The sequence below is a fragment of the Haliotis cracherodii genome, unplaced genomic scaffold (assembly GCF_022045235.1).
Source record: "Haliotis cracherodii isolate W230 unplaced genomic scaffold, xgHalCrac1.p SCAF_10, whole genome shotgun sequence".
NCBI lineage: Eukaryota > Metazoa > Mollusca > Gastropoda > Lepetellida > Haliotidae > Haliotis > Haliotis cracherodii.
In genome coordinates this window covers 55063027-55087300 of record NW_027266265.1, presented here as the reverse complement: position 1 = coordinate 55087300, position 24274 = coordinate 55063027, and the positions used below count along the sequence as shown (strand labels likewise).

The following is a 24274-nucleotide window of genomic DNA, read 5'->3' as shown; positions in this document are numbered from 1 at the left end:
CCCTCACTCACTCATTGACTCATGTATGACTTTGTTGCAGCTGGGAAGGTGAGGGGGTCAAAGAGGTTGGGAAGGACAAGAAGACGGGAACTGTTCGAGTGCGGGTCAACCCCAAGTACTACAGACCTACAGAAGTGGTAAGTGGGAATTAGAGTTTCCTTTTTGATAAAATTATCCAGTGTTTTCTTGATTGCCTATCTTGGTTTCATTCAATTCATTTCATTCTACAGTGGAGAATTTGAATAACTGGTTTAACTGACACCTCCCTCACCACCCTCAAACTACCCAACATCATTTTAGACTGGAGAATTGGACAAATTGGTTTTGACTAGCACCTCCCTCGCCACCCTCACAACTACCAAACATCATTCTAGACTGGAGAATTGGCACAAATTGGGTTGACTAGCACCTCCCTTGCCACCCTCACAACTACCCAACATCATTCTAGAGTGGAGAATTGGACAAATTGGTTTTGACTAGCACCTCCCTTGCCACCCTCACAACTACCCAATATCATTCTAGAGTGGAGAATTGGCACAAATTGGTTTTGACTAGCACCTCCCTCGCCACCCTCACAACTACCCAATATCATTCTAGAGTGGAGAATTGGCACAAACTGGTTTTGACTAGCACCTCCCTCGCCACCCTCACAACTACCCAATATCATTCTAGAGTGGAGAATTGGCACAAATTGGTTTTGACTAGCACCTCCCTCGCCACCCTCACAACTACCCAACATCATTCTAGAGTGGAGAATTGGCACAAATAGGTTTTGACTAGCACCTCCCTCGCCACCCTCACAACTACCCAATATCATTCTAGAGTGGAAAATTGGCACAAATTGGTTTTGACTAGCACCTCCCTCGCCACCCTCACAAATACCCAGTATCATTCTAGAGTGGAGAATTGGACAAATTGGTTTTGACTAGCACCTCCCTTGCCACCCTCACAACTACCCAACATCATTCTAGAGTGGAGAATTGGACAAATTGGTTTTGACTAGCGCCTCCCTCGCCACCCTCACAACTACCCAACATCATTCTAGACTGGAGAATTGGACAAATTGGTTTTGACTAGCACCTCCCTCGCCACCCTCACAACTACCCAACATCATTCTAGAGTGGAGAATTGGACAAATTGGTTTTGACTAGCACCTCCCTCGCCACCCTCACAACTACCCAACATCATTCTAGAGTGGAGAATTGGACAAATTGGTTTTGACTAGCACCTCCCTTGCCACCCTCACTGAGTGATGAGTTGTAGTCGTGAGGCAGACGGGTTATACAATGCCTGTTTCTGCAGATATGGCAGACATATTCCATATCCATATTAATTACGTTACATCATGCCCTTGTCACACTGTAGCACCAACGCAAGTAGAAACAGATCCGTTTGTGTCGGGTTTAGTGGCATTCAGAATTTGCTTTATCAATTACAAAATATTATGTATTAAATCCCATTTTGCTCGTTTAGTGACATTTAAGTACAGGTTTGGGCATCAAGGGACGGTGAGAGGTGTGGGGTTCACACCAGACTCACCCAGCTGACGAATGACGTCACCTAGGAAACAATGATGGGCTGTGGGTGAAGCCTCCTCCATCACCACTGCTAGACTGGTGATTGTCTATCAGAGATAGAAACCCCGGAGCAGTGGTGGTGGAGGGGTGTGTTGTTGTTTACTTAGCAGTTTACCACTAACTTTGTACAGAAGTTAGATTTTCGACACGTGCACGATGTGTTAAAAGTGGAAAGGCGACCCTCCATGTGCCCAGCGGTGAAACCAGTGCTGGTTGGGTGGTCAGACTTGATTTGCAGGTTGTCATCCTATACGTCAGAGACCTAAACGTCAGAGACCTGCATCACTTCGGGCTTTCCTCCCACATTAAGCTGACACGCCGTGATATTACTGGAATACTGTTAAAAGCGATGTTAAACCCAACACACACGCACACGCACACGCTCACACTCACACACACATGCACGCACGCACGCACGCACGCACGCACGCACGCACGCACGCACGCACGCACGCACGCACACACACACTCACTCACTCTGCTTTCCATTTGGCATTGGATTTGGTAGCCACGGCTATGGCCCAAAGAACATGTGAATTTTCTTCATCATGTTGCAGCGTAAACTTTCTTAACTTTGATGAAGCTTGATTATTAGGATTAAAAAATGTGCTATATGTTACTACAATAGCATGAAGGAGGAGCAATCTCTCTTCAATTCAAGGTTTGTCTAAATAATGAATCTTAAAATTTGGCAAGTTGACACTTCCTCACAAATAAGGAACGCTTGTTATATATTTTTACATGCAATCTTGCACAAGTCATCTGTCATTGATTGTGTTTAAGTATAGCTGTTTTTTGTTTTTTTCAAACTTTCGGAATTCCAACTTTGTAAAAAATGGCATGATTATCAGGTATGTCCTGGTTATGTTAGCAGTTGTGGGTCAAACATAGGTATTTTCTCTGTATGTTTTGTAGTGTCCGTAAGTATCTAACAACAGCTGACTGTTTGTGCTGTAATATAGTTTACAGGTTGTCCCAAGCTACTAATCGTTGTAGGAATTGTTTGAATTACCTTGCACAGACAACTGTGGCACAGGAAATCAAATGTCCCTAGCCCCTGTTTTGTGACTGAACAGTTCAGTAAGAAACTTTACCATTACATGTAATGTACACTGGTCTGACTCTTTCCTTTACTCTAGTTACTTGGTTTTGATTAGTTGGGACATTTTAAAACGTAGTGTCTGTAGCCCCAGATTTTACCATTAGTTTTTATCATATTACAGTTTGTCTGCTAACTAATCAGACCCTTTACAAAATGTAGTATCCGTAGCGATAAATACAGGGCAAGTGAGTCAGATGCCCAGATATTTATCTTTGCACTTATTAGGTTAGGTTTGTTGTTTAACACCGCACTCAGCAATATTTCAGCTATATGACGGCGGTCTGTAAATAATCGAGTCTGGACCAGACAATCCAGTGATCGATATCATGAGCATCTATCCATGCAAATGGGATCGGTGACATGCGTCAACCAAGTCACTTATTAGTTTACAAGTCATATACTACTATCTATAAGTTTTGAAAGGATTTGATAAAACTTACAAGATAGTGATTACCAGGTATTTTCATAAGCGAAACTGCTACCATCAATTTATTTACGTCATTTTCAATCATGTTTCGTCTGGTTTCTCAGAAAGGAAAAAAGGCTGTTTACTTTGCTATACTTTATTTTTGTGTCCAGTCAATAAGAACACATTCCTGCCCTCATTGTTTTGTTGAATAAACTGTAAATTTCAAGAGACTTTTCTTCAATGTTGAAAAGTATTTTGTAGTGTCTGTAGCCATAGGATGTTTTTGATGAGTTTGAGACATAATCAGATAAAACTAGGAACAATCCTATTCATAAATAAATGTGCTGATATAGACCTTTTGTTTTCTTACACCACTAAGCACTTAAATTGCTCTTGATTTTTCAACAAAAGTGCAACAAAAATGTGACCCCCGACCCTGACCAGGCCAAACATATTACCACTTCTAAAAGGCATACTTTTCTGTTGATTGAAACTAAAATTTCCAACCAATGACGCCTCTACTGTTAAACCCAACTCACTCACATTCATGCTCAAGTGGGGGGCACGGGTGGCCCAGTCGTCAAAGGCGCTGCGATTTGCTGTGCAGAGTTGTGTCCCTTGGCACGCCAGAAACCTATGATTGTTGGTTCGAATCCCAATTTCGCCTGATTATGATTCTAGGTTTGTCAGCACCATACCCATGCTCGTGGGTTTCACCGAAGTGGTAAACGTCTGAGACCTGCATCTCTCTGTGCTTTCCTCCGACATTTAGCTGACAAGCCTCGATAAAACTGGAATACTGTTAAAAGCGGCGTTAAACCCAACACACTCTCTCACTCACTGATGCTCCAGTGTTTGAATGGCAATTAATGTCTAGTTTAACAATTTTTAACAAGTTGTGCCACAAACAAAAAGTTACCGAACTGTAAGTCTATAAATTGATGATTTATTTGGGGTTGTACTGAATATTTGTTGAAAGTTTTTGCAGTTGAGTGTGAAGTTATGGTTATCAAATCCATCTGGGACTATGGTAGAAATATTTGTCATCTCCAGATTTCTCATGTGATTAAGCATGTGGAAACTGATGATTCGGAAAGTATTATTCCTTACCAAAAAACGACATCAACAGTTTCATCTTTATGATATGCAGAGAAAATATTTGTTGTAAATAATGTAACCAAAAAAATCCAAGAAAATATACTTGTAAGCAGAATATTGCATTTTCCCATGAATTCAAGCCATAAGTTTCCTTCTTGTATATTCCTGAACGATTGTTCTTATCTTAATGGAGCTCTTCTCGTTGGCCCCCTGTGAGTTGATGAATGTGATGCAGAGAGTAATAATTTCATGGATGGGCGATTCCACAGAAAAAATGCTTGCCTTCAAAAAGAGCGTGGTTTGCCTATATGAGCCCAGCCGAATGGTTTCACAAGCACTAATTTGTGTTTATACAGTGGAATAGAGGGTTGGAATAACTTAGTGCAAATTTGTGTACATTTTGTTTACCTAATTGAACACGGTAGTGTTTTTTTCATTTGCTGTATATGATGAGGCGTGTAACGATGGTGGCGTGACATACGGCCATGATGCAGAGTTTTTCCACTCACTAATGATGCACTGATAGAAGGACTGCAGAAATAACGCAAGAAGCTCTGGCAGTGTTGGGGCATGTTTATGATGTTGTGTACTCCGTGATGGTGACAATGGCACACAGACCGTGTTGTGGTGTCAAACCTGGCCATAAAAGACTCGTTAACAAGACTTGTTTTATGTGAACCATGTTGTGTTTTGTTAGAACATCCAGGTTTGTATCTTGTTGTCTGTTGGCGGTGATGATGTGTAAGAATGGGAGATTGTGGCGATTGTTCGGCTGAAGATGTCTTGGAAATAACATCTTTTTCATCAGCTTTATTGAATCTTTTTACCATCGTATGATTTAGAGCTGTTGCCTTTTGTTTTTCTTTCCATTGTGGGGTAAATGTTTGGAATTTTCATTGCTCTGCAAAACGGCTTTGTTCAGTTTCATAAACTTAAGAGCGGATATATCACCTATTGCTTGCTGTGTTTTGACGTCTGCTGTCATCCATGTTTTCCTTGTGACATTACATGATGGAAGATAACATTCTTGGCAGACGGAAGGACAGTGTACATCGGCTTGTAATATCTAACTCTGTAGTTCTGTGGTAATGGGAACCCATCATTTACATGTAGATAAAAAAGAGAAAAATCCGTTGTGCAAAAATTTCTTGACAGTTGGGATGAATAGCTGCAGCTTTGTTGGGGCACTGGTAGCCAGTGCCCCATGAGGATTTCTGGGCAGAATGTCCTCAAAATCCCAAACATGTTGCAACAGCCAACAATTGTTTGTTGTTTAACCTTGCACTCAGCAATATTCCAGCTATGTGACGGTGGTCTGTAAATAATCAAGTCTGGACCAGACAATCCAGTGATTGATATCATGAGCATCGATCTACTTAAATTTGAATACAATGACATGCATCAATTACAGTCAGACAGCCTGAATACCCGATCCCATTAGTCGCCTCTTATGACAATCATGGGTTGCGGTCCTGGACCTTCACGGGGTGTGAAAGCCAATAAATGAGGATTGGATGGTTGTGGGGGCTGATTGTGTGTCCCCTTGGTGGGATGGGTCTCATGAAGATCACGTTAGAATAGGTCTTCAACTCATTCTTGCCGAAAGAGGCGACTCACAGGATCGGGTGGTCAGGCTCTCTGACTTAGTTGATGCATGTCATCGTATTCCAATTGCGTGGACCGATGCTCAGTCACTGAATTGTCTGGTCCAGACTTGATAATTTTCAGACCACCGTCACATAGCTGGAATATTGCTGAGTGCGGCATTAAACAACAAAGAAACAAACAAACTTGTTGGGGTGGCTCCTTGTTCGTGAATTCAAGTGCCTGGCCCACGGTTGATTGTTTACAGCTGTGATATCTTGCACATTCCTGACTGCATTGCAAAATAGCATTCTGTTATTCACCAATAATTGCATGTGATCCCATGGCATTTGATTGGCTAACAAAGTGATCTTTTTGGCGTTTATGTTTGCAAAAACTGAAAAAAATTACACCATGCAAACTGACAGACTACTGTTTCTTGATTGATTGATAATAGAATTGGCGGGACTTGTGTTGTTGTGCTGAACGATGTCACCGATATCGTATTGTCTACAGGTTTTTTTGTGTGTTTTAATGATTAAATAAGCAGTCTGAATTAATTATTGTTGACATATTTTATGTAAGTATGTGGATTTTCATAGTATGCACACCATTTTTTACATTAATACCTCCATAAATGAAAAAAATGGTTAATTTATTCACACAATCTGAATCTAACGGTCAGAGATGATAAATGGGAGATGGCTTTGTTCAGTTTTGTTCACCTCACAGAAAACTTGGTGACTCCACACATGTATACCAGATGTGAAACCACTATATTTTGGTGTGCCCTTGTGACTGAACTTTAAGGGGGCACGGGTGGCCCAGTCGTCTAAGGCGCCGCGATTCGCTGTGCAGAGTTGCATCCCTTGGGCACGCCAGAAACCTATGATTATGGGTTCGAATCACGGTTCGCCCCAATTATGTTTCTAGGTTTGTCAGCACCATACCCGTGCTCGTGGGTTTCACCGAAGTGTTAAACCTCTGAGACCTGCATCACTTTGGGCTTTCCTCCCACATTTAGGTGACACGCCGTGATATAACTGGAATACTGTTAAAAGCGGCGTTAAACTCAACTCACTCACTAAAATTTAAGTTTAATAATCCTGATGACTCCAGGTTTGATTCCAGTGATGTGTTTAACGTGTGGGGCCCGATCTTTTGTCCCTTCTACGCTATTGATGGAATTCAGCTAAAAGCGTCATTAAGCTATATTCCCTCCTTCATGATCCATAGCCTCGTTCCACACGCGCCATCTTACTTCTATTACTACATAGCTCCCATACTCCAACATGGTGTGGAGGCAGAAGGTGTAACACATTGTACAGATACTATAGTCACTGTATAAGCCCTGAGTAAGTGAGTGAGTGAGTTTGGTTTGACATCACTTTGAACAGTATTCCAGTTATATCATGGGGCGTCAGCTTAATGTGGGAAGCTTTAAGTGATGCAGGTCCCAGACGTTTACCACTTCGGTGAAACCCACGAGCTGACGGTGCTGTATGGTGCTGACAAACCTAGAAACATAATTGGGTGAAGTTTGGATTCGATCATTGGTTTTTGGCGTGCCCAAGGGACGCAACTCTGTACAGCGATTTGCGGTGCCTAAGATGAGTGGGCCACCGGAGCCCATATGTCCCTAATCCTACGATTAGAAATGAATCCTACGTTTTTTGACTATTCTCATGAAATCATCTGCTACAGAGTTGCTATTTACCTAATGGTAAGAGTGGTAGTCCACAATGATATGTGACTCGTCCTTCCTAAGTTGTACGAGTGGATACCGTATATAATAATTTTGATCCAGGAACCTCACCTCATTATATCAAATGTAATAACATTAAAAATTGTTCAAAATGTTGTCATGCCGCCATATGACAGGAATAATGTTAAAAGCGACGTTAAACCCATCTCACTCACTCAAAATGTTGTCAATAGATGAGATTGGGCTCACAAACCTTTGGCACCGACTGCAATCACTCATAATTTTTACAATGTTCAAATTTGAAACTATCAGTCTGGAGTTCTCATTCCACCATTGGCAATCCGCTGGGCTTGCAACGAGCTTCGAAAAGTTCACTTTGTAGCATGGCCAACTGTGAAAACACTTGACGTGTATGAAATGTTTGGAGTTACATAAAAGGTGTTAAATGTCCTCGCTGACGACGTGGGTATGGAACGAGCCTGACCTGTGCTGTAAGGCACCGTGCCTCCCCTCACCCGTAACATGTTTGCACTTGTTGTTTTCCCTGTGTGACAGGTATCTACATCAGCATGATGAGCCTTACAGCATATCGCCAGCCGTCAGATGTCTTTTAAATTGAAGCCGTTTTCTTTACGACCTGCTACAAAATATCGTTAATGACGCCCAACAGAAAAGCGTGTGGTTATTAGTGTATGCGTGCAGTGTTATTATACAAAGGCCTATGAGTTTACCAGACAGTACACATCCTGGTGCCATCTTTGATCTACTCTCCTGTCGCTTTTTTGCCAGTCCGTGTTTTGGGATTACCCACCTTCCGGGGGTAATTGCGTTATCAACAGATTGACATTCCAGCTGGGCAGAGGCCAGCCTGTCAGGGTTTCTACTAAATTTGCAATTCCACCAGTTTAAAGAATTAAGCAATTACAAAGATTGAGGGGGAACTCGAGCTATGAAATCAGCTACGCGGACGTAATTGACATACAGAGAAAGGTGACGACAGATTGGGTATTCCTGTCGCTCATCGCTAAAACATACTTGCCATATGCAGGATTTCTCCACAAACAAACAATTATTGCAGTGCAAATATTTGTTCTAGTCATGATTAGACCACATATATTCTTCCCAATGAACATGCTTCGTGGTGAGATATTCTAACAAGGCGGAATGAGGCACTTAATATTGTATATTTGACATGTGGGTAGATATTTTGATATCGGGTGCCAGTATGTTACTCGTCATGCAGAGTAATTTACAATAATATACACATTTTTTCGATTTGTACACATAGGTGGTGAAGTTACATAAATACATGATGTTGTCATTCAGCATGTTAAACAGTTCTGATCGCGGAGATTTCACAGATTATTTACTTGTCTTCTCTGGGGAAACTGTGCAGTACTAGGTTAACGTGCATGCTCTCATAAGTGGATCTTTACTGTTAATATCTTAAAACATTTTTAATATTTTGGAATATCTAGAAAAGTGTGTGTGAGACATTAATCATGTCTAATTATGTAGAAATGTACTTGACATTGATGTACTAGCTGACAGTTTGTGATACTTGTAACCTGCTTCATTATACAGCAGTATAGGATTCCTAGGCATTCACCGACTTCTCAGGAAATACGCTTGTCTTTTTCATATGGATTGATGTCATTTTCCAAGGCCCAGGTTTGATTCCCCATATTGGTACAATGTGTGAAGCCCATTTCTGGTTTCCCTCCGTGATATTCCTGGAATATTGCTAAAAGCGGCGTAAAACCATACTCACTCACTCACCCTATGATGATTTCTGTTAGAGTATATCCCCGGTAACATCTAACTGTTTCAGCCGCAAATAGCTGTATTATTGCTGATGCGGCTTTAAGTAACATTAATGCACTCATTACTTGCTTACATTTTATTTATACTACTCAAAAGAAGTTAAGGATCACCCGATTCTTTCGTTTCGCAATAGCTAATCTGTCATGGCATGACATGTTATCTATGGTAGTGTGAAAGAATCGGGTGGTCCTTAACTTCTTTTTGAGTAGTATATATAAATTGTAACCAAACACTGTGGTAATAAAATCTCTGATTTGTCTGTGAAGAATCCAAGAAGCATAGTGAATGTACACCCCCATCAATAAGTCATAACTGCAGAGGCCATGAAAGCTCATTTGACAACTTTATGCAAGTTTATGAGAAGTATCCAAGATTTCATCTCCCGATGATAAGGACATTTTCCACACAGTGCAGTAAAATGTCATGCCTTGTCCCGAGCTTATTAGCCACAAGTGATTTATAACAAGGTCAAGGGTCACTTTGGCTACTGGAGGTATTTTATCAGGCCAAATATCTTCATCTTAAAGTTTGGTCTGTTCACTTCAAAGGGTTTGGCAGTCGCTCCAAGCCAATGTCTTCCTGACGCACTGGGTGACATGCCTTCTCAGGGCTGCGGATTCAATTACAAATACTTTTCCAAATCATTAGCTTTTGTTTAAAATGAAAACTCATGTCATTATATGGTAATTAACTTGCTTTACATGGATGGGTCACTGCACATATACTGGGGCAGGGTTCTAGTTGAGCAGTGCAGGCGGTTTACTCACTGCTATCTGGAGCTTACAGACAAACTTACAAACCTTGAACATGTCTTTGATGTTTAGAAGATGGTCTAGAAATGTTCGGGGAAATCAGGTCTTTATTGTGGAAACACGATTCTTATTTGTGTTAGTATTGCTGTGTTTGAAAATGTAGGTGTTATTAATCGGTTTATTATACAAATCTGGCGTTGTTTGGTATACTTATGAATCCAACAGCCAAATAACCAGTCCAACGTATTTGTTTACACTTTAAGAAATCAAATAAAAGCCAGACAGCTATCATGATACATATGTGATTATTATTGCGATGTTTTTTGGCCGCCAAGGAAAACAGAATTTAATGAGAGCCCTTATTGTTAGGTTATCCTCTGTTTATGGAAGGGGTCCCATTTCCCACATATGCAGTTGCAGTTTCTTTTTATGTGAACATCTTTGTGAAGTGCACGGCTTGACTCGCCCAGCTGTGGGGTGTAGGGGGCGCTGTGCAATGGCAAATGTTCACATATATTATCCAATCATTGTTTAGTATGGACCAAATTTCCCAGTTCTGTAGTGTTGCCACTGTCATAACTGTTTTGGCGTGCCCACCGTATGTTTGCTCGTGTGGTTTCCGAAGGGCTTGGAACTGTATATAGTAGCCATGTTTTTAGATTTCCGCAGAGTTAAAAACAGCTGCATAGCAATTCGGTAGTCACCGCACCTGCAGACCGGCCTGATTCACATGGCTATCAAATTTGAACTTGACTAGTGACACTGTCATGCACCCATTTGACCTGACTAATAATGGTACTTATTACGCGGCCAAATGTCAACAAATGAATGTTTAAACATTGTGAAATTGTGATTGTTTTCGGAAAAATACACATAATGTTATATCGATACTGCTTGGCTGACAAAATTATGAATTCTTGTTCCGCAAACTGTAAATAAGATATATTTTAGTATTTTATTTTAATTATAAAGAGGTCAACACGATATGTTGTGTATTTAATGGCACTATTTAATACTTCTTTTTTCCTCTCTGCCTTCAAAATATGTATGGATGGAGTTGCTTCCCTTTGATTAGGTGGTGAAAATGAGAAACCTTTGCACTGCATTCGCAGCATTCCCACACATAAGAAGGCAGCTCGTACAAAAGAATTTGAGAAATAACAGCATTTAGTCCTTTATATCAGTTTTTTTTAAAGAGAATACTGTGAAATATGTAAAACCTGTTTTAAGAAATAAAATAGATTTTTTCACAAACTTATTTAAGAAAATGAATATATTTCTTCTGGACTGGGTTTTTGTGCATGTTTTCTTGTTTTTCACGAACTAAGCACAGTGACATTAAAAATGGAGCAAATAGGATGTCTGTGAAGAAAATTAGACATATTCTAAGGACATTAGACTGTGAGGCATTGTTAAAACCAGCTATAGGAAGTAGCCATGGTTGGCGAAGCTGACATTTTGGTCTGTTTTGGGGATGTGATATTTTAATTAGAGGAGGTAGATGGAGCCCATCTGGTGAGCAGACGACAACATGGCTGCCTGTCCAGACCTGCGTCTGCTGCCAGAATTGACTGAGTGACGTCTGCTCTGCAATGTCAGGTGGCAGTGGCAGGTAACTACCAGGAAGAAATAGATGTGCTGTTCCACATAGTTACCACAGCAACCAGACACAATTGTTGTATGATTATGCAGAGGAGACAGTATATGTAGATGATGACTGGAAATTGTTTCATTCAAAATTTTTCATGAAAATATCTTTACACTGATTTCAGTCCATTATTTGTTTTACAAAAATGTTCTCTAGGTTTAAAAATCTTTTGAAGGTATTTTTTATAAGATCAGGAGATTAAAGGATCAAATTTACTTGTACATATCGTATACTTCTGCCCTTTGTCCATTTGACATATGTTTAATCATGTCATAAAATCTTTAATAAATGTCTCCTGTGCAATGTCATTGATTCCATATTTTGAGGAATTCTTTTCAAAATAAGGGTTTATTCTGTTTGAGGATATTAAAAGGGGTCTCCGTAGAGTTCAGCCAATCCGGGTTATGGCTGTGAGCATGAAGACATGAACCGAAGGTAGAGAGGCGAGGAAGGGTTCTAATGACCACCAGATGGCGCTACCTACTGAGGTCATCCCATGGGGCAACACAGTTCCCTCACGATGTTGCCCTCTTGTGCTAGCTGCTTCAATTGAGCCTCTGTCTTGGCACACTGTGTGGAATTCCACAGACTTGCCTGAGCACAGTTGTTATGCATTCCCATCCACACCTTGTCCTGGTCGTGTATTCTATATCTTTATTGCTCCCCACTGAGGCATGGCCAGTGTGTTAAAGGGGCTCCTGGTCATAGAACCATTCCGTGTATGTGGCGCTGCCAGGCCAGCAGGTACGCCAGGGGTTGTGATAATCATATCGCACATTGCTCAAATAAATATTATGGTTGGATGGTTGATTCTTTTATGTACTTTATTGTTTTTGACGTCTTCAGTTTGGGCTTTAGGTTACAGTTTGTAGGTATCTAAATAGATGAACCAGAGACGTATATACGTCTTTGGATGGATAAATTATGACAATGTTGGATCAGATGATTGGAGAAACTTGGGTGGCAGTCATTAATTGGTCTTTTCTAAATCTTCTGATGATTGTTATGATGTAATTGATGGTATCATAATCAGTGTTTGAAATAATTGAAATAACTGCCTGCCCCTGACTGGTAAGTTTTCTGTCAGGCTGCATGAAATTGTCCTCCAACTGCCCGACTGTCTGGCAGATAATTTTAAGACTACATGCATATTCAGTTCTATCATAATTCATATAAGTTTATTGTGTGAATTATTTCAACTGAACCAAGACTTGATTAGTCTCTTATTTTTCGCGATTTTTGAATGTTTAAAATGTCTGAAAGTAGGCAGGTAACTTTGAAGATGGGCAGACAGCATTTATGGGTCAGCTGCCCGACTGTCTGATTGGGGTCTAAAATTGTTTCAAACACTGATCATCATGATCATAAGAATGACAGGGGTGGTGGTGGTGGTGGTTAGCTATGTGGTACTGTGTTCACTCATTAGGCTTAATGTCTGTGTTCAGTTTCCGACATCAGTACAATATTATCAGGGTATCACTACGACAGACCATATTCAAGCAGTTAATGTGTCCCACTGTAGTTGGCTACAACACTGTGATGAGTAACAACTCACTCACTCACTCACTCCGATAATCATGACTCACACAGAAACAACGTGAGACTCTGCCAGCATGTTACTGCAGAGCATGGCATGAAGCAGGTGTCATACAAGTTGTTTCATACTCCCAAACCTAACATATTGCAGTCATAGATAAAAATGGTGGTAACTGGAACCTTCCTGTGTCTCTGCAGGATGGGGAAAGGCAATTACAGAGACACATGTAAGTGCTGTACAAGATTGGACTAATTTCAAGCTTAGGGCTAGAAGCAACAGCATATACCAAGTACATTCTCAATGCTCGATACTCCCAAATTGGGTTTATTGTTTTTCATCTGGATTGACTTGTTGACTATCTGTATGTGAATAGACGAAAAATCCCTGTTTGATAGTTTTGAGAAGAAATAGATCAATAACTGGTTATCACCAGGACAAACAAATACTCCAGCAATATGGTTGTACACCCGGGCTTAGCCTCGCAGCAAGCAGTACAAATGGCTAGTTATTGGATGATAAATAATTTCCAGATCTGAATAAACATATGGCATGGTAGACCATGGGGAAGGGGTCCACGAGACTAGCCGAGGAAACGCAGCAAGTGTAAAAGGAACTGCAATGGCTTCCAGATGAGGAAGACTCTCAACTGATTGAAAACAAATTTGCCGAAGGTGTTGATGTACCATCCTTTGCCGTTGGAGATGTGCACCAAATTTGAAACACATTATAACCCTGCTGAGATCTTGTCACTCATGTGTTCATCTGCCCCCCTCTTTTTCACGCCTGCTGTCTTCCATTTTGACGTCTGCTCTCATCCATTTTGCTTCATCAAACTTCTGATTGCTCTTCGCTGAACATAATTTCAAAGACAGAACGAGACAGGGGGTAGTTAAATGATTGTAAGCGCTGCCAAGGTGGGGTGCTTCCACACAAAGGTCGAATTGTCAGTAATATGTCTTGTAATCACTTGTGGAACTATTCCTCTGTGTTGGGGATTAGCACATTGTAAAAAACTCCTACAAATACCAGATGTATTTAGTTGCATGAACTGACGGCAATGGGCATTATCTCGTGGTGGTCTCGTGTTCAAAACTTGCAGGATCCGCAAAAAAATTCCTTGCTTTGAAAAAATGAGATAATTGAATATTACTTCCTTGAAATGTGTCAGTTCATACAATTTGACTTTGTTCAGGTTGTTTTTTCAAGGGATATGATCTGAGAATATTCTGACAAAATGAATGTTGAAAGTCTTATGTCAACTTGTTATCATACTATGTGGCTTGTTCAGAAATAAGTTGATGAATGTCAGCATGTCATGAAGTGCCATTGTGTTCTTCTGACCATGTCAGAAACAAAATCATTGTCTTTTTTTTCTATGCTTACTTAAAATTAAAACTTATTTATCACGTAGTAGGAAAACAACGATTTTAATTTTTTTTAATGTATGCACACTTTAAATGTGTTTCGTGAAAGTAAAAGAGTTAAGAAATATTCTTGAAAAAAGTCAAGATATTTTTATATATTTTCAGGCATAACTTATTTTAGTAGGTTTATGATCTTTGTATATATTTGCTACAACAATCACAAGAGACAACCCCCTGGGGAATCAGGTTTACAATACATCCCCAACAGCCTCTGCCGGTCATATGAGATGACCAAACACCTTGGGTGGTCAGACTCAGTGACTTGGTTGAAAGCATGTATCCCAACTACGTGCATAATATTGATCACTGGATTGCCTGGTCCAGACTTGAGTATTTATAGGCTGCTGTCATTCAGCTGGAACAGTGTTGAGTACAGCATTAAACAACATACAAACGAACAAACAAACGATTAACACTCAGTGGACCAAGCTACGGTTATCCAATTGGTAGACATTGTTGTTGGTCAGTGTGTAGCACATGGAAATATCATTCACATGCCATACTGACACCAAGCTGTTAGACATTCATGATGTGAGTACATGTTGAATAATTTCATGCAGGCTGAACAACAATTTTAAGAAATATAGTTGCTTATGTTTTTGACATACTTTTCAAACATGTACAGAAGAAGTTGAATAGGGTATATTTTTGTTGTTTTAGTACATTTTTACAAAATAACTGTGGTATTTCTGACTTTGAGGAAATGGTTCTATAGTTTATTTCTCAAGATGTTGTCACCTTTCCTTAAAGATTGCGATGTGAACCTCCAACATATGAGAGTGTGATTGAGTGTATCAGGTTATCTCCCTTGGGCTGTGAGCGTGGCCAGAAGGTTGTTGTGTGTTTATTTGGACGTGTTTATCAGCAGATCTAGCGTTTGGAGGAGAGATTATATCTGTAAGACTATCAGCTGACAGTGTAAACTGAATGTCAGGTCGAGGGTAGGTGGGATCTCAGTGACGGTCACAAGTAATGCTGTGTCCATGCAACAGCTGTTGTTGCTGCTGATGGTGCTCAAGTGTAGTTGCTGCAGTCTCTGATGTACTTGTGGACGCAAATATTCTTCATCTCAATACTTAAAAGTCCCCCCCACACACACACACACACACTACATCAGAGGCTGTGCTCTATATGTTTAACCATTGATGATGAAAAACACAAGCTACTTCACTGTACCAAACACACTCAAGAAAGAAATATACTCTTTGGAAAATTATCCACACAATATGTAAATGTCCACAATTCTAAAAACAAATCATTTCACTACATCCTCTTAAATAATGAAGCCATCAACATCAATTGCATTTGTTTCCATATCTATAATTTCAAGCAATAAACAGCTGTTGATCTTAATCAACCTATGACATTTTATGTATAATATCATCAAATCTGTAATATGTCTGTCTGTCTGTCTGTCTGTCTGTCTGTCTGAATCATAATGATTTGTCATTTGAAGGAATCCCCTGACCCGTAATGGAATGCTTTCTGCAATTAATATTATCTTATCTCAAAGTTAAGCCATTGTCACAACTACCGGTATTATTGTTAGTTCCTTAAACTCTGTTTGTGTCTGTTTTTCTTGTGACACCGTAGATCTTGAAGTTAATGCGAGTGTGAATTAAATACGAAAAATGCAAGTGGTCTGTGCTGCTGCTATAGATTATACATCGCATTATATATGCTGGGGGTGCGGGTGGGGGGGGTCACATTTATTTGAAGATTTACAGTATTTAACTTTGAAATATGGCCATGATAAATTAAATATTAGATGTTGACATGAAACATTAATGGATAACAACTTCTTTATTATTTGTAACAATGTTTCCTGACTTCTTTTTTGCCCCTTCATTCACATGGTGGGGCAAGAAACAGCTCTGAAACATTATGACATTATTGTTACAAATAATAAAGAAGTTGTCATCCATAAATATTTCATGTTCAATTTCTTCCAACTTATAAATGGTTATCCTAAGCTCATTAAAAAATAAATATGAATATTTAGAAAGATAAATAGTAAGTATCTTTATGAATTTGGAATTTTCTCTAAAATTTGTCCGCATCTTAATTAGTCATTTACGCATTAGGCTAATGTGCCCCCCTCCCTCCTCCTCGAACAAAATATAGACATTTATGAATGATGAATATTTGTTCTTGAGTACTTGACAAGCCTCATTCATCTTTGTGAAATCTTCCAAGAATCTCACACATGGACGAGGTCTTGCACCAATTCTCTGTGAGGGGCTGTTATGTTTATGTACAACAAGTCAGATAGACCATTGTATATGCCTGCTTATCTTTATTCCTCCACAAATAGTTCTGGCTGTTGTCTGTGACCAGAATATCACCGGATGGTTCCCTGGGTGTACCAGGAGTTTCATGAATCAGTATCTAGTCTTGGCGAAAATATTTAATTGATATGGTATTGATGTATGTATAGAATACTTGAAAATGAAAAAGTATGTTAATAGACGAGTGAAAATTATTCTTGAAATAGGGTTTAACGTTGCATTCACAGTTATTGCACTTATATAGCAGTGTGTATGTATGTGTTGCGTTGAATTGAGTTGCATGGCACATGTGCGTGCATGTACTAGTCTGGACTTATGCCGATTTTATACTGCTGAGATACCACACCACAGAGACACAGTATACCGAGTCCAAGTTGACCAGTCCTTGTTTTAGCCTCTTAATGCTGAGACCGCCTCCGTGGTCTAGTGGTAGAGCGTCCGCCCTGAGAGCGGAAGGTTCGGGGTTCGATCCCCGGCCGCATCATACCAAAAGACGTTAAAAGATGGTACTTGTTGTTACCCTGTCTGGTGCTCAGCATTAAGGGGCTAAAACAAGGACTGGTCGGCTCGGAGTCAGTATACTGTGTCTGAGTGGGGTATTCATGTTAAACTGCGGCATAGTATCTCAGTGAGCTAGCACTATAAATCGGCATCACTCCGGACTAGTACAAGCAGCCACACACACACACACACACACGCACACAAGTGCATGCACGTCACTATATAAGACGTTATACCCAATTTTACCTCATCTCACCTTAATGCTGAGTGACAGAAAGGGTAACAACAAGTATAATCTTTTAATGTTTTTGGTATGACGCGGACGGGGATCGAATCCCTGTCCTTCCGCTCTCCGTCAGATGCTCTTCCACTAGTCCAGGCAGTCAAAATTAAGAGTTATAAGTCAAGGGGTCCTTGTGATAAGGATAATGCTAAAAGTTGAAATTTAGGGGGGTTTGTAGAATCAAATACTATAGGAGCAAATCTCAAGGACCCCAGGACATTTCTTAATTTTGAACACTGACAATGTTTTTATTGTCAGTGATTTGAATTAGAGCAATACGTTTTAGTCTGTGCCAGAAACAAAAGTGAAAGTATAATTGTTTTCTCATGTTGCAAGATTGTCCTTTTTCTCTGCAGGAGTTCCTTCTGGGAGATTGCTCAAAGGCCCAGACGAAGCTAGGATGGACAAGGAAGTACACCTTTGATGTGAGTTAACTTGTCGCTGTGGAAGTTATGGGATTTTTTTATGTTTAGGTATCATGCCAACAGCTAGTCTCACAGCGGCGATGACAGGGATTGTTCTGTGAGGTCATTATTGTGTTTTGTTAGTTTGTTGCATGGGGTAAAAAATGGAAACTGTTATTGGAATAACAAAGATTCTTTGGGAGTTTTAACTAAATAAAACAGAATGGTTCAAACATTGTCAAGTTTTTCTTACTTTTCAAAGCTGTTCGGTTTCATGGTGATGAATGTCAGTAGGCATCACCACCCAAATGATGGTTCTTTGTTCAGAAAAAATATTTTATTTCTTTTTAATTGTCTTACATGTGCCCTTTGTAGAGGACTCTCAGTGCATGAATCAATGAATCATCCCCTTTTGGGGAAAAAAACACAAAAGAAAACTATCACACAAATGAAAAAAAATGTATATTCCCCAGTACCCATTCTTGCTAAACATGGCGACTTAATGGGGTTCTCTTTCCACAATGGCTGCACAATATAGATAGTATTCAGATGATGACCATTGCAGAATATTTTAGGTCAGCTATATAAATTTTTTATATTTGAAGGTTTTTTAATTATGGTTATAACAAATTCAAATGGACCACTAATTTTAGTTCGTTATAACCGTAGTTATATAAGCATACATACATCATCTATACAGCAAATGTCCGGGACCAAAAATTAAGTTCGTAATATCCATCAGTTTATTATAAGTGTGTTCATAAGAAACATATTTTACTGTATATGGTTGTAATAGTACTGTTATGAGAGTTTCATAAATTATGATTTATTATTTTCATTTTCAACCATGTTTAAGTTCATTGTTGTGTTTTACAGGCCCTTGTCAAAGAGATGGTGGAGGCTGACATCAAGCTGATGCAGGCCAACCCAATCGCCTAGACATATGGTAAGTCTAGGTATATCTCACAGACTTCTTGTAAGTCAGGGTAGATCTTACTGACTTGTGGTGAAGTGTAGGTAAATCATACAGTCATTGTAGTATATTAAAGTCGCTCTCACAGACTTCTGAAGTAGACTTAAGTTTTATAGATGTCACAGACATCAGTGCTGCCTTACTTCCACAGTTGACCTTCCAGACCAGCTTCTGGACAAGCAGTTGACCACATTCTGTAGAGAGGTCCATCAGACTCATGAAGATCCAGGGTAGAAGAGGTCTTCAGCAACCCATGCTTGCCATAACAGGCGACTATGCTTATTGTAAGAGGTGGCTAAGGGGATCGGGTGGTCAGGCTCACTGACTTCGTTGATGCACATCATCGTATTCCAATTGCGTGGATCAATGCTCATGATGTCTTTCACTGGATTATCTGGTTGAGACTTGATTGTTCACAAACCGCCTCCATATAGCTGGAATATTGCTGAGTGCAGCGTTAAACAACTAGCAAACAAACACAGTCAATACATCAATAATACATCACAGTCAATACATAGTAACATATAGAGCAGTATGTTCGTTAAGTGTTTCCATTGTGTACCAATTTATGACAAAACTAACAATCAGTCAATTGTTACCACAGAAGTTCTTTATTCTTATCATGATATGCTGCATGTGATTTCCAAACTTTTCATGCTAATCCTGCCTGAGAAAAATGGTGCATCTCAAGTCATGGATCTATGACGTCACGTGATGCTTTCAACATCATCGGTTCACACAACATAACAGTATTTTCGTTTGTGCATCGAACCAATCTACCCTGTAATATCTCTTGAATATGAGTAAATCTTTATATATAAAACAACATGTATGGTATTCACGTTTCTTTTGGCGGTGAGTATGTATATCTGAGTATCAGCAGCAATGTGTTCAGATGCAGCATGTTTATGTTTCAGAAGATGGTGACAGAATCTGAAGTGGGGATACCTGGGAATTGTGTTCCTCTCAGGACCGGGAACTGTATGGATCAGGAACAGGAACATATACAGAACTGTTTTGTAAATATGGGATAAACAAGCATGTGTTGGTCACCTTCTTAAGACAAGGTTCCTGTCAATGATTGCTTCATGTGCAGTGTTTTTGGGTTGGACGAAGAAAAGCACTTAATGATGAGAACATTGTCCAGTGGTTATGAGACCCGTTCTTGTTCATGACTGGGTGTCTACTCAGCTGATGTTACAGTGGATAGTAGCAGGGGAACCTTGTCTTATGTATGAGATGGGAAGTAGTTTAGTATGGTAATGCCAAGAACTTATATGTCCACACACAGGAGGAGGAGGAACCTATACTACAGTACTTCAAAGGGCAGTGCTGTGGATTGGTATTTGGTATTTCTGAAAGTCAAGCTTTTAGGAGGAAGTCAAACTTTCAGGCAGACGTCATGCTTTGAGAAGGAAGTCATGCTTTGAGAAGGAAGTCATGCTTTCAGAAGGAAATCATGTTGTCTGAAGTCATTCTCTCTGAAGGAAGTCATGCTTTCAGAGGGAAGTCAGTCTCTCTGAAAGAAGTCATGCTTTCGGAGGGAAGTCATGCTTTGAGAAGGAAGTCATGCTTTAAGAGGGAAGTCAGTCTCTCTGAAGGAAGTCATGCTTTCAGAAGGAAGTCATGCTTTGAGAAGGAAGTCATGCTTTAGGAAGTAATGCTTTCAGAAGGATGTCAGTCTTTAGGAAGGAAGTAATGCTTCCAGAAGGATGTCATGCTTTCAGAAGGAAGTCAATCTCTGATAGAAGTCTCTCTGAAGGAAGTCACTCTCTCTCTCATTGAAGTGAAGTCACTGAAGGAAGCCAGACACCCCAACTGAAGACTGTGAATCACACCAGGCTCCCTGTGACATGCACCATCTTCTGTACCTCCTGATGTGAGGCTGCGGCTTATGCTGCTGTGGCTAGTGGGGCGGCATGCTGCTGTACACCAGCTCCCAGGGAAAGCTTGTTACTCCAGACCATGTGGCTTGACGTTCTAGGGAATACCCATCTTGTGTGGATTAACAAGGTTTCACTGTATGGAGCTTCTGGGGGTTATTTTGTAGACCATGTATAGTGCTGTTCGGTTTTTTTGTTCTTTGTCAAACAGAAATCGAAATTGTTAAGTTTTCTATATTTTATGCAAATTATTTACGAGGAGTTCTTTAAACCACATCCTGTATTTCAAGGTTGAATCTCTGATGTCTGTAGCATGGTGCCTCTGAGATGATAAATCTGTGTGTTGATTGTAAGTTTATTCAGTCACAATTGCTCCTGCCATGCCTACTGTAATATAATCAGTTGAAAGTTCACTTGATTTCCTACAGTGTCAGTGTCATATATATATGATATGATACAGTAATATATTTCAGTGGCAATATCACATGATGTCCTACTGTAATATATTTCAGTGGCACTATCACATGATTTCCTACTGTAATATATTTCAGTGGCAATATTACATGATGTCCTACAGTGATATGTTTTTGTTGTAATTTAGCTTCATGTCCTACAGTAATATATTTAAGTTCAGTACAGTAGTGTGCCTCTGCTTCAAAGTTAATGAGCTAATCTATGTCATAGAAATCAAATTTATAAGTTGACCCATATTTATGTTGAATTAAATAATTTAGATAATTTGCAACACATGTTTTGTGTGACATATCGGTTATTTTTGCTCCTTTTTATTTTCAGTTGTATCTCTAATTATAGAATATTGTTTTGATATATGACATTGAATGTTAAATAAGTTCAAAAATATTAATAAAGATGCAAAATGGCCAGTCATATATATCAGTGTTTGAAGGGCATTCATTCATCAATCCTCCAGACTGCAAGTTTCTATACTATCAATGAAGTACCATAACGAATGTCAGAAATGTTCTATGACAAGCTTTTAGCCTCACATCTATTAATGTTTATTGACAATCGACTCAAACACTAAACTCCTAACAACCAAAGTTTTTTGTACAAGTTTGATAATATGTGTACTTAAAAATAACATGAGATGTCACTTTACACAAACTCCTTTTTAAAGAGGGTGGTACACATGTAAACTATGTGACTATGTAGGCCAGGCTGTCAGTATGCAACTTGACTCTAAGACTGAATCTCATTCTACAGTGCATTACATTTTTGTATAATTTTGTAAATTTAGCCAAGAAATTGTGAATTGTGACCATGTTCACCTATATGTTAGATACACTGCTATTGGTGTGCATTGTGAAAACTGAAGAACAGCAAGAATCTACTCAATGTTCCATCCAATATGGGCCAAGAACAATCCTGAAACAAGCTTGAAGATGGTTTGCAATTAGATCTCAGAGACTTTATGAACGTAATAAAGAGACGTTATAACCGTAACTACAGTAATTCAAATCAGTCTGGCCTGTGTTCCATGACAGCTGTATTGAAGTTGTACATTTACCGTGTACTTCTGATGCATCTGAGAAGCCTTCAGATCGTATGTCAGATCCTTGACTTGGAGAGCAGACAAGTTGTATACCTGAAGTCCAGCACATTCCATACCCTTGTTTTGTCCAGGTGTATGTCGTATGTAACTCTGTAAAGTGTGTTTGATGTGATGATGCAGGGTATAACTATGTTTCTCAGAATACAAGCTAACACGACTCGGCCAGTCAACTCTTCTTGGGCAGGGTTGTCCATTATCTGCAATTCGCTGTGTAGAGTTGCATCCCTTTGGTGTGCCAGGAACGTATGATCGTGGTTCAAATTCTAGATTTGTCCTGATTATGTTTAGGTTTGTCAGTATTATACATTCAATGGAGTAAATGCATCACTCTGGGCTTACACATATAGCAGACATGTTGTGATGTCAAGCATTCAACACAACTCACAGATGACACAACTCTTGAGGAACCTCCAAAACCAACCTTAATTCCAAAATTTACCATTCACACAAATAACAGTTTTGGAGAGTAATAATGGATTTGTGAAAGGTTTTATATGAATTGTCATTTTTCAAAAATTCAGATGCTGCACCTGAACTTTCTAATCAATTTGGCAGCGTAATATTTCTACATGGTGATTCTAGAACCACATTTTATGCAAACACTGCGTGAATTTGAAATGAGTGCTACATATCAATGTATGGTTAAAAGGGTATAGTACACTGGGACCCAAGATGTGTCAGCTTGGCTCGATGAAGTCATGCTTCTAGACCCACTCCTTTACGGATATAGTGGGATACTTTACCTCCATCATTCGTATGTCTAAAGCCCATGGATACAGAAACAACTGTAACACTATTGAACAGTATTATTTGAACAAGTGTATGCTGGATATTTCTGACACAGAAAATCAAATCCATTGCATCAGATTTATCTCCAAACCTGTTTGACAATCTCTTTCAGATTATTCTCACGTAATCTGTTGTGTACATTACGTTTGATTGTAGAATGAAAGTCAGGTTCTTATTTTTTTAAATAAACCATTCAAGATATCTTTCAGAAGAAGTTAGGTATTAGGTATTGTGTCTGTAGTCTCAGTGTATGGCATCAATACATTAATATTAACCGAATAACATTAATATCTCAAATATGCTTTGAGATCAAACTAATATTTGTAATATGAAAGACATCCCAACTTGAAATCCAAGAGATTTTATCTGCTCAATGTTTTATTTGAATTGGAATAACTTATTGAGCATTTTGATTGATTTACTGTGTAGAACTGAAAGTTCTCTACTTTTTGTGCATAATATTAAAGGACTTTTCCATGGTGGGACTTTGCAGTAATAAAATGGGTTAAAATTGAGATAAGTTTTGTTTTATTGTCATTAAACTCGAAGAAACGCTTGCCAGAAATACATGGCAAGATAGAAGTGAGTTCTTGTGCATGACATGAGTGGCCCAGTCGTCTTAGGTGCTGCAATTCGCTGTACAGAGTTGCGTTCCTTGGGCATACCAGATTCACACTGTTTGTTTGTAGGTTTGTCAGCACCATACCCGTGTTCCTTGGTTTCACATCTTAGACCTGCTTCACTTTGAGCTTTCCTCCCACATCAAGCTGACACACGATGATACAACTGGAATACTGTTCAAAGTGGCGTTAAACCCAACTCACTCACTCAGTCTTGTGAGATAGAGTGAAATCCTTTAATCCAACACCACTGTTAGCCCTTGAATCCTCTGTACTCATGAAATGAAACAATGATACAAT

At 39.4% G+C, this 24274-nt stretch overlaps 1 protein-coding gene across 3 annotated transcripts in view; it reads left to right on the top strand.

Moving 5' to 3' along the window:
- Positions 1 to 23865, top strand: part of LOC139454536 (GDP-mannose 4,6 dehydratase-like) — a 79957-nt gene extending 56092 nt beyond the window's left edge. For 2 of the 3 annotated variants that reach the window (XM_071236316.1, XM_071236314.1), the window contains 4 exons: positions 41 to 137; positions 18089 to 18157; positions 19013 to 19082; positions 20027 to 23865. In XM_071236316.1, the coding sequence (XP_071092417.1) occupies positions 41 to 137; positions 18089 to 18157; positions 19013 to 19075 (229 nt within the window). In that variant the 3' untranslated portion in view covers positions 19076 to 19082; positions 20027 to 23865. The remainder of the gene's footprint in view (positions 1 to 40; positions 138 to 18088; positions 18158 to 19012; positions 19083 to 20026) is intronic. The other variant, XM_071236315.1, reaches the window with a different exon arrangement.
- The last annotated feature ends 409 nt before the right edge of the window (positions 23866 to 24274 follow it).